This window comes from Glycine max, chromosome 7, assembly GCF_000004515.6.
Source record: "Glycine max cultivar Williams 82 chromosome 7, Glycine_max_v4.0, whole genome shotgun sequence".
Taxonomy (NCBI): Eukaryota; Viridiplantae; Streptophyta; class Magnoliopsida; order Fabales; family Fabaceae; genus Glycine; species Glycine max.
The window spans coordinates 42,031,010-42,043,417 of NC_038243.2; the positions used below are offsets into that span (position 1 = coordinate 42,031,010).

Here is a 12,408-nt window from a genome sequence, read left to right on the forward strand (position 1 = left end):
TGGGAGTTTGATGTATGCTATGGTGTGTACCAGACCTGACATAGCACATGCAGTGGGAGTTGTTAGTAGGTTCCTATCAAATCCAGCAAAGGAGCATTGGGAAGGAGTAAAGTGGATACTCAGATATTTGAAGGGTACTTCAAAGATGTGTTTGTGCTTCAGAAAAGGCAATCACACTTTACAGGGATTTTCAGATGCAGACTTGGGAGGAGATTTTGATACCAAGAAGAGCACCACAGGCTACATTTTTACCTTGGGAGGTACTGCTGTGAGTTGGAAGTCTAAACTTCAAGATAGAGTTGCTCTCTCAACCACGGAAGCCGAGTACATAGCTATCTCAGAAGCAGCTAAGGAGATGATTTGGCTAAAGAATTTTCTCAATGAATTGGGGAAAGAACAAGATGATGCTCCAATGTTTAGTGACAGTCAAAGTGCTATAAGTCTTGCTAAGAATCCAGTCTTCCATTCTAGATGCAAGCATATTCAATTAAGATATCATTTTATCAGGGAGTTGATAAATGATGGAGACTTATCTTTATTGAAGATCTTAGGATCAGAGAATCCAGCAGATATGTTGACTAAAGCTGTTACAACTGACAAACTGAGGCTTTGCATTGCCTCAGTTGGCCTTCAAGGATAATTGAAGATGAAGGCGCTACACTAGGTAAAGAGTCGATGAACTCGTTGCTTACAAGGAGCTGCTAGAGTTTGGAACTTAGACCCCAAGTGGGAGAATTGTTAGAGTTTGTGGTCTTAGTTCCTTTGTCCCACATCGCTTGGTCTGTAAAACTTGTGTGGGCTTAGTCCCACATCGCTTGGTTTGTAAAAACTTGTGTCTCACTAGTGTTATATATAGAGACACCTTGTAAGCTTTTATGTGCAAGTAATAAAAAGTTCTCCTAGTGTAGCCGTGGACGTAGGCACATACATTGTGTGTTGAACCACGTTAAACTGTGTGTCTTTTTCTTTCTTCCCTTTATTTCTTTCTCTTCTTTTATTGTTCTATACTAACACATACAATGTGGGGTGTGGTCACTTGTAGAAATTGTATGAATCATATATACAAGATGAAGACTCAATACATTATACGTACATAGACAAATGATAAAAACCGAGGTTTACGTACGAGACAAAATGTTCTGTTTTCTTTAATTGAATGCGTATTAAACTAAATAATATATATAATTTTTCTTGTAATTTTATGTTCACATCCCAATTCCCACATGCAACTGCGTTTTATATCTCAGAAATCAGAATTTTAAACGCACGCATATATTTGAGGCTTCTTAGAAAATTAAAAGTAAAAAGGTAAGACCAATAAGATTTACAAACTATATAGTATACTTTGTGATTCCAACTTCAACAATGAGAGAGGAGAAAAACCCTGCTATTTTCATTAGCACATCAATTGATGGAAAATTCTGCTGGGAATACCAAAATGTAACAATGCAATCATTAGCCACTGTGCTATACATGAAAAAATTATTAGAGTATCACTCATTAGTGTTTGGTCTGACCAATCTCCACACATGACACAATCAAGTGTTACTAATTCACTTTTTGAAAATTAAGAAACTTAAATATATGTCACAGAAATTGATCAAAACCATGAACATATGATGGTATATGACCACCTAATAATCACTCATATACATGACCAGAGATATTCTACAATCTCAACAATAAAAGTCATGGCCACCCAAATAAAAGCTAACCATAATGGGACAAATCATCAATTAGTGTTATCTGGGTGCAATCTTTCTGCCACTTAGAGTGACCCCAAAGAGCTTCACAGAACTGTTCGATTCCTCAGTAGAAGTAACCAAAGACTTATCCACAACACAACTTTTGGCAGTTCTGAGAACCCCCATGTCATTTGGAGACTCATGCAATGAGTCCAGTTCTACCAGCTTTGGAATAACACTGCTGCTTCTTTGTTCAAAGGGTGGTGATTTTACATGGTTTTGGATGAAGTATATGATGTCATTGTACAAACTCTTCATGTGACTGAGTTCTGATAAGAGCATGAAGTTCTTTCTCCTTAGTGTTTGGTTGTCTTCAGAAAGTGCTGTTAGAATGTCTGTGTTTGGCTTTGAAGATGGTAGTGGAGTGTCAAGCCAGCAGAGACTTTCATCTTTCTGAAGAATCTGGGATGGTAGTTGGTCATGGAAGAGTTGGTGATGCTGCTGAGGTGCTTTTCTCCTGTGGATTTCACACAAAAGGTGCTTAGCTCCTTTTCTGAAGTACTCATTTGCAAACTCCCACCTGTCAGCAACTACCTTCTTGAAACCCTGCAATAGAAGAAGAAAGATTCATATATATATGAAACTTTACTATTTATAGTTAATCATGTAGCCAAAGTTACAAAATTAGAGAGTATGATAATGCAATCACATATAGCTTGCTAATCATATTGTAAACTTTAGTTTAGATGATGATCATTTTATAAAACAAAATAATATTTTGATTAAAATTGAGTTTGAAAGGAAGTGATTTATATTTGAAAACTTTTATCTTTAAAGCAAGTTTGTAGTGAAACTTAATGTAAAATTCTGAACCTAATGCAAAAGTTGCATAACTGTTACTTATACGAGAATAAAGTTTGACCACATTTTCCTGTTTGAAAAATGTTACAAATGTTTTTTCTGTTTGGAGGTTGTAAAAGTGTCTTGCAACACCAAACACACTCTAAGTTGGCCTTATGTAGTTCAAGATAATGGAACAAAAAGGAATGTTAGATCTCTAGTTATACTAAAGAACTTAAGTTCCATCATATTTAACTTCTAACATAAGTATTTGGTCAATTTGCTCAAATGGAAAGAGCTTTACCTTCAAACTCAATGAAGTGAAATGAAGCAAAGATGAAGAATAGGGATTGTAGAGAAGTACATAAGAAAAGATAAGGATGCTTACATAGGTGTTGAGTTGCCTAACAAAGCTTGAGAAGTTGTTGTGTTTGAAATAGTTGGGAAGAAGATCTCTGGCAAACTCAGGGGGCTTCCACACAACAAATGTGGTTTCATCTTCACCCCATGACACAATGTGGTCAGTGTGAGGGTCATCCACAAGCTGGTATGTCTTTGTCAGAAAGGGTGCTGGCACTGACTTCTGAGACTCGAAAGTGAACACCATGTTCTCTTCGAACCTGTCTAGTGTGAAAGCCATTGTACTCTAACAAAGAGTGTGTGTGCAATTCTAATTTGACTCTTGTTACACTCCTCTTCATTCACTAATACACCAGCCACTTAATTTAAAGCCACCCTCTCACCCCTCTCTCTCTCTCATTAACAATTTATAATGATATAAGTTTACGAAACAAAAACAGATGACCATGTCAATTGAAGAGGTGAGAAAAATATTAATCTCGCATCCCTTTTGCACTCTAAAATGTCAAATTAGACACAAAAGAAAACAGACTCTTTTTACATGGGAATAAAAATAGATATATAAAACACCAAAAACAAAATCTTATCCTCTAAAACAAAGTCAGTTACATAAATCAAATAATAATAATAATAATAATAATAATGATAATAATAATGATGATGATAATAATAATAATATTCATAAAAATAAAATGTTGAAGACTCGAAAGATGATCAGACTAACTAGACACATATTGAGTATATGGGTCACATTTTTTCTATATCCTTCGTTGATAGTCAAAATTACTCACTTAAATTTCTAACATAAAAAAAAACTAAAATATGAAAATAAATAAGCAATATAAAATTTTCAGACTTTGAATCAAGGGATAATTTTTTTTTCTTCTCTTCTTTCACATAATGATCCAAAACTTTTAAGCAACTAATTTTTCTTTCTTTGTGAAAACTTTGTGTACCAAAATAATGAGTATGTTATACTGTATTTTCGCTGAATAACTATTCTTTGCATCCCTCTCATCTCATCTCTCCAGTTTAATAATTATTTTAAGAGGCACATGACCATGTCAGTAAAATCAATTAGTTTTTTTTTTCAAGAATTACTATAATAAGATCCAATTAATGAGGTATTAAATTACTGTTGATTGTTCTCTTGGCAGCAGTGTTGGTGGGTTGATGCCTCTTTAAAGAGGAGCTTCCTTTTTCATTTTTTTCCTTCTTTTCTATAGAGCTCCAATGGATGTAATCACCATTTTGTCCCTACTCAATGCTTTTATGTCATTGGCAAATTGGCTATATAAAGCAGCTTTCTATCATGACAGCCCTGGAGAAGGTAAATTAAGCAAAACTTGGGTAAACCATTCAATTTGAGTTTAAAAAAATTGTAACTGAATAATTAAGTAGTATTTACACATGCAGATATCTCTCAAATTCCTAGACTTGTTATCAAATTGAAAGAACAATATTTCAGATTTGTTCTATCCTGCGAGAGACTTATTTTCTATCTTTTATTTTGTTTTTAAGTATATTTTTTAACTTGGAAGGTTGTGATTCCCCCCGCCCCCCCGAAAAAAAAATTGAGAAAGTTTAAACTTTTGTGCATGTGCGTTGGCCCACTATATTATCAATGTCAGATATTGTTCAATTTGTTGGTCCCTCCTCTCTACCTCTTTGCCTGAAAAATAGAACAGAGATAAAACCCACATTATTATATTTTCCAATGTCAAGATGACTCTTGATTTTTTTGGCCAGTGTAACAGGGATATAACTTGTTATTTGACCCTTTCTTGATTCATATTGAATTTTAATCATATAAGGCCCCGTTCATATATTTTCATTTTAAATTAATGCAAATGATATAAGCATGTGAAAACTCAAGGAGTAATGGCAACATAGCATTTTATGTTTTAGCAAATAATCATATCAAACAAGATTATCATTTGCACACAAGTGATCACTCAAAAGAGTTTACTTCATTTAATCTCTTCATCCATCAATAAGATTATGATAATGAAAGACTTTAGATTGATGGGGCATCTCACACTAATTTTGAATAATCTAAAGGTTTAAATATATTTTTGATCGTTGATAAATATTTAATTTTTGAGCTTCATTCCTAATAAATTTTTTCTTCAGATCGGGTCCCTAATATTTGAAATTTTTTGTCTCAAGCCTCTGTCGTTAGTCTAGAATTATTATTTGCCTATGTGATCGTTAATTGGACACGTATGGTTACACATGTGGTGTAACGTGTAACCTTTTGTTTTAATAGTTTTACACGTAGGATTAATGGTTTTTAAAAAAATTAAGAAAACGACGTCATTTGTGTCATATAGAAAGGGCATAACGATATTGTTTCAGAAGACAAACACATTTTTCTGTTGCTTGCTAGGTTTCCATGAATGTTCTCCACAGAAGGCGATTAGGGTTAATGATTTGGTCCGTTGTTGCTATTGTGGAGGGTTTGTTTTGATGACACATGGGTGTGACATTTGGTATTTGTCCTCATCATTATGGTCCACACATTTTTTGGGTTAGGGTTTGATGCAATTGGAGGAAGATTTTGGTGTTAAAGTTTGTGGTCCCAAAAGTGAAGAATGTGGTCAAGAAAGGTACATCATTAAGTGTTGTTTGCTGCACTTGTATCGTTTGTTTTGTCTTTTTGTTCATTTTTCTTTGTTAGTATGTGGTGGGGTGCATGTGGTGGTTGTGTTACTGATTAGAATAATATCTTTTCTTTTGTGGGAGGAGGGGTTTTTTTTTATGGTTTGGCAAAGATGCCTTCTTCTGTGAAGGTTAATCACGGGGGTAATTTCATTCGTAACCCCATTTTGAAGTATGTTGGTGGAGAAAAAGCCTTATTGCTTGACATAGATGAGGACAAGTGGTCCTTCTTTGAATTGATTGGAATTTTGAAGGACGACGTCAACTACAAAGGTGACTTTAATCTATGGTGGACAGGGGTTCATGATGTTGGTCTAAAAGAGTTGGCCCTTGATAATGATGCTCTTGAGTTGGCAAATTTTTCATTGAGTAACAACCCTGAAAGTCTTAGTTTATGTTGAGAAAATCAACGATGGAGGGGTTGTTTTTAGTAAGGGTGATGTTGTAGCACTTGATGATGGGGATGAAGTTGTTGGGGTTGAAGTTGTTGTTAGTGAGTTTGATTCTAGTGATACTGAGTCTAATGAAAGTGGTTCTGAAAGTGGGTTTGACAATGATAATGAAGGTGTTGTTTTTGAAGATAGTGAAGAGGAGAGAGAAATTAGGGTTAATGATGGTTTTGATAGTGAGGATGAATGTTTAGTTAACCTCGTTTCAAAGAAAAAATGTAGAAAAGCTTCTTGTGTTGGATCTAGTGGTAGTCATCGGAATGTTGAAGAAGGAAATGGTGAATTGAGTCAGTGATATGAAACTGAATAGCTTTACAATGCAGGTTTTGAATTTGATGAAGACAAACATAAGTTTGTCAGATACAGGAAAAGCAAAGTAGAGATTTTGAGTTCAAGATTGGTATGGATTTTTGCAGCCTACAAGAGTTCAAAGAAGCAATTGCTGGCCATTCTAAAATGAATGGGAGAGAGGTGGTGTTTCGATCAAATGAAAAAGTTAAGGCAAGGGCCAAGTTCAAAGAGAAATGTGGGTATGAGATTTTTTGCAACAATGTTGGGAGAAGTCACACATACAGGATTAAGACTTGTAGACCAAAACATCATTGTGGAAGAGTTTTTAGCAACAAGAATGCTAACTCTAAATAGGTGTTGAAAATTGCTGCAAAGAAGTTAAAGTCCAACGATGATGTCAAATTGACACACATAATGGATGTTGTGAGATTGAAATATGGTATTGGTATAACTTTGGTTGTTGCTTGGGAAGCTAGGATGATTGCTAAAGCAAGAATGGATGGGGATGCTGTCAGATAGTACTGTTATCTAGAGGTTTATGGTGAAGAGCTGAAGCATGTATGTGTAGGGAACAACTACAAACTTATTTTAGAAAGACCACTAGGGTTGTTGCTTCCTAGGTTTAGGAGCTTTTATATGTGTCTAGAAGCCAGTAAATTGGCCTTTAAGCGTGCTTGTAGACCCATAATAGGACTTGATGGGTGTCACTTGAAGAATAAGTTTGGAGGGCAATTATTGATTGTTGTTAGTAGGAATCCTAATGATCAATATCTCCCTATAGCATTTTTTGTGGTGGAGAATGAAACAAATGACTCATGAAAGTGGTTCTTGGAGTTACTTATAAATGAGATTGGAGACATAGAAGTCAACAAATGGATATTCATTAGTGCTCAACAAAAGGTTAGTAAACTGTTTTGTTCATACTAAACTCTCTCCGTTAAAGTATATTGTTAAGTTCTATGAAATGGATATTCATCAGTCATTTTGTTATTTGTCTATATTTCAAGGATTTTTCCAAACTCCTCAAGCAATGGGAGCTAGTGAGGAGAACTGATTTTACTTGAGACATTTGAATCAAAATTTCTAGAAAAATTTTGGCGGAGGCACACTTCTCAGAGATTTAATGATTGGTGCAACAAAGGAAACATATGAGGAGGCTTGAGAAGACAAGATGGCTCACATTAAGGAGGTCAGTGAAGAAGCATATGATTGGTTGATGACTACTGTTCCAAAAAATGCATAGTGTAAGCATGTCTTTTCTCATTATCCTAAATGTGATTTATTGTTGAATAATTTGAGTGGGTCTTTGAATAGCACCATCTTTGTGGATAGGGAAAAACCAATTATTACATTGTTTTAGTGGATTAGGTCATACCTAATGACTAGGTTTGTCACACAAAAGGAAAAGTTAGAAAGATATAAAGGTGAAATTATGCCTAAACCTATGAAGAGTCCAAACTGGGAAATTGATCAAAGTTGTAACTGGACTACGATGTATTCAAGTCATAAGATATTAAAGGCTACCCATGCTTTGAATGGTGAGAAGTTTGTTGTCAGTTTGGTTGATAATTCTTGTTCTTGTAACTTTTGGAGCATAGTAGGTGTTAAACTTTTGGCAAGCATACCAATTGTCGTTGTAGGTTTCACATTTATAAAAGAGTTCATCTCCACAAAGACTCGAGTTTACTTAATTCATTGAAATAAAGGTTATCAGTTTAATAGTTATGTACAACTTTAATCGAATGTCATTGGTTTTGGTTCAATTAACTAAAGATAACTTAAAGTAAAAGAATAGTAAAAATAATGGATTTATGGAAATAACGGAATTATAGGAATGATGGAATTCAGTGCCTCGGAAATACGTAAATTACGAAAATAATAATCACAACTTAAATTAATTCAGGAAAACATATGATTGGATTTCATCGTTCATACCCTTAGTATCCTAATAAGATTAACATATATAAATCATTTTCTAACATTACTGATACACACATAGTTATCCCAAGTCGATTCCTCGCACTTGAGACCAAAGAATATTTGCCGAATATTGATCCCCACATATGAAGTAAATACCCCAACATTACAATTATATTATCGTGCTTTTTGCAATCAAAATGTTATGCTCTATTCCTAGCAACGTAACGAGTAAAATCATTCAGTTCAAATTCTAAGATTACTTTCCCGTCTCACTTAAAATCCAATTTTGTGACACTAGTAATCAAATAAAATCAAGCATTACGAGTAGAATGAAATTACCAATAATGAGTAGAAAAGATTCATACATATATAATACAAAATGGATACATAAGGGTACAAATATTACATCCAATCCTTAAGAAAAACTAATTGTTCATTGCGCAAAGCACAAGACTAACAAGAGAAATGACGAAGGAAGTGATCCATGATTACAACTTTGTAGCGCCTCGGCTCCACTATTCCTTTTCTCCTTCCTCTTCTTTTTTCTCTGTGTTTTTCTCTGCTTTGAAGGCTACTGGGATCTTTTTGCCTTCAACATGCATGACTATTTATAGAAAACAATCTAGGAGAGCAGAAAAATTTGGCTAAGCAAGTTGTAACTTGCCTAGGCGAGTTGCTTACTTAGGGCTAAAGTAAGATTTTTAGCCCAGGTGAGCTGATTGCTAGCCTAGGAAAATTTAGGGTTATAAATCTTTGTAAAAAGATCATTTTGTCCTTCCTTTTAGCTTTGTTTCTGGATCTAACAAACAACCATCAAAACTTACAAAATCATGGATGAATCTTTCATATTTAAACAACAACATTAGTAAATGTACAATATATATAAACAACAAGATTTAAGGATAGTTTATAAGAAAACTATTACAATCAAAAGATAAGTGCTAACAATTTAATCCTAAAAATAACTGAAATTTGGCACTTATTAGAAGGTATTCCATGTCGTCATGTAGTGGCAGCATTGCAATATGTTGGACACAAACCTGAAAAATTTGTGCATGAGTATTATTCTAGAAATTTTTATTAGGTTTGTTATTCATATGAAGTGTCTACTATGAATGGTCAAAGATTGTGGAGAAATGCTTGGAATCCTAGTTCTATCTTGCCACTAGAGTATAAAAGGGGTCTAGGTAGACCTAGAAAGCTAAGGAGAAGGAAGCTTGGGGAGGATCTCAATCCCACTAAATTGAGGAGAAAAAAAACTAAGTATCAATGTAAAAGGTGTGGGAAACCTAGCCACAATCAGAGGAAGTTCAATTTTCCTCCTCCAGTGGTTAAGCAACCAAAGAATGAAGGCACTATTATTCAACCAGTGAATGAAGGCAATGTAGAAGGGGACAATTTTGTTGAAAGCATAGTTGTTGTAAATGACAACGCAATAGTTGTTATTTAGTCACAACAAGTTGAGAATGAACCTGTTATTGAGGCACAACAACCTGAGGTAAGTTAACTTGTTTACATTAGTTACATCTTTTAAAGTCATATAAATTACTTAAAATGTCAATTATTATTGGTTTAGGGAATGACACCAAAAGGTGATCATTTGAATAAAAGAAAACAAGCACTTCAAAAACACACTAGTTCAAAGATTGTGAAAAAGGAAAAACAATCATCTTCAAAGTCTGTTAAGGGTGCACAACAGCTTTTGAATCAACTTCTTAACCAACTCTTCAACCAGCTTCTCAACAGGGTTTTGAGCCAACTTCTCAACATGTTTCTCAAGTAGCTTCTCAATCACAACCAGCTATATGCATTACTGATAAAGTGTTGAATTTTACGTTTCTCAGCAAAAAGAAGATGAAATGGTTGGGGACCAGGCCGAAGTTATTAGCCCATCAACAAGAGTCATAAGAAGCAAAGGCAAAATAACTTATAAAGGCAGTAGCCTTTTTGTCGGGCAGCAAGGAACACATAGGAAGAAGTAATGATCCGAAAGTGAAGATGATATTTTGAAACCAAAATTGAAAAAAACATAATTTTTGTTTGTTAGTTTTTCCTGTGTGACTTGAACTTAAACTTATCCTTGTAATGATGGCATTTTGGTTGGCTTTTTTGTCTGTAATGATGCCATTTTGATTGGCTTTTTGGTTGGTTTTTTGTTGTGTACCACATGGCTTTGTCAGTAGCCAAACTTGCACTCTATTTTAATATTGTAGGATTTGTTGCTTGCCATACATCATGTTGTTCAATACTCTTTAATTTCAGTGATATTAATGTCATTGTTATTAGACTGAAATTAGTAGTCCTTTTAGACTAGCAGTTGAAACTGAATAATTCTTTCATACTAATATGTATGTTGTCTTCATAATCAAATATATAAGGTCCAATTGGAATTATTGAGAACAAAGGATGGTGCAAACAAAATATTATAGGATTTGAGTTTGCAATTCATACCAACGGATAAGACTATTAAGGATGTTGTAATAGATTTGAAGAGCAAAGGGTTCCTTTCTTAAATGATGTTGCAACTATTTAGAACTTCTATTAAGAGTTATACCACAATTTACTTTTGTGGTGTTCGCAATGAGTACTTATGGCACACGAGTCTATATAATTTGTTTCCTCAATAATCCCAATTTAGGATGCCTCAATATGTATTGACAATCTGTTATTGACTTCATCAAGTGTTCTGGAATTTGATAGGGACCTAAAATACAACTCATCAATGTAATTGCACAATACATAGACCTCAAGCACGGATAGTTACTTCCACAAAAATGTGATTACTAATCATGTGTTCATACAAACTTGTCCTTACAATAACTAAATACCAAACCCAGAACCTTAAACTTGATCACAACATAATTTCATTCACTACATCTCAAAAACAAAATAGCAACATATTTCATGATCTACTTAATTGCAAATGCATCTGTGACAGCACACAAACCCTAAAGGAAGACCACAATGCACCCTAGGACCTTCATCTTTTTTATCTCTAAATGCTTGTCTTCATTTGTTGCTTTGTTAATCTTTTATGTAGCTCTTCAACTCCAGTGGCATATCCTCGACAATGAGCCTCTTCTTTTGCCAGCATGTTCTTCAATTCATGTATTTGTTCATCATACACATGAGTTCTATCCTCATGAGAGGCAAGTTTCCCTTCAGCTGCTATAAGCTTCTACTTTAGTTCCTCTACTTGTGATAGATAAGGATTAACCTCCAAAGAACTTGTACAACCTTGGTTTAATTATTTCTTCAAATCGTCATCCTAGACCCAAAATTTACACCTCCTATCTTTCGTCACATTATACAACATAGACAAAACAAAAATGATGACGAAGAAGCTGAAACACACACCAAAAACCAACAAAAATAGACCACAAAAACACACTAGAAACTAAATATGTCAAAAGTAAACTTTTCTTACATTCCACTCAGCACATCACCAAAATATCTTGTCAGGATGCTTCTTGGTTCGAGATGTTAGGTGAATCGTCAGCTTGATACACAAAAAATGAACACAATCAGACCAAAATGACAAACAATAAGCTCCCATGGATGTCAATCTCTTCCTTTGGACCGTGCGAATCCCTAAACGAAACAACCCAAACTATACAAAGGTGTGACAATACGAATCTTAGACCGTTATACTCATCTTCTCTATTGCAATTGAAACCTAGTGCGAGAAGAGACTACAGACACAACCTCCTTGTGTCAAACAACAACATTTTGACACTGCCTTAAATCCTAAATATTTTTTGGTTATGTTTTAATAAAATTATAATTTAATTAAAATATAATGTCACACATCAGCAAACTCGTCGTTAGCTTACATATGCATTTATTCTGACGTAACACCACACATCACATGGCTACATGGCCAGTTAACGACCACGTAGACAGATAACGATTTCGGACTAATGGCATGGTCTTGGGACTAAAATTTTCAAATATTAGGGACCTAATCCGAAGGAAAAATTTATTAGGGACCAAACACAAAAAATGAGTAATTATGAGGGGCCAAAAATATATTTAAGGCTAATCTAAATTATAATTTATTTTAAATATAAGTCAAATTTGTTAGAAAAGATCAACACTGATCAAGGACTACGTGGGTGTAATTTTTATTTTCTTTTGAATCTTATCATCATATCTAAACCCTCCTTTATATTTTTCGGTTGAAATACCTTTCCTTCTTTTTA

General features: G+C 34.3%; 1 protein-coding gene across 1 annotated transcript; it reads right to left on the reverse strand.

Moving 5' to 3' along the window:
* Positions 1–1,323: 1,323 nt before the first annotated feature.
* LOC100789404 (heat stress transcription factor B-4b) lies at positions 1,324–3,350 on the reverse strand. The gene is made up of 2 exons (XM_014778202.3): positions 2,914–3,350; positions 1,324–2,291 (listed from the first exon to the last, which is right to left on the reverse strand). Exons 1-2 carry the CDS (start codon positions 3,163–3,165, stop codon positions 1,743–1,745), a joined length of 801 nt encoding a protein of 266 aa, XP_014633688.1. The 5' UTR covers positions 3,166–3,350; the 3' UTR covers positions 1,324–1,742.
* Positions 3,351–12,408: the final 9,058 nt, after the last annotated feature.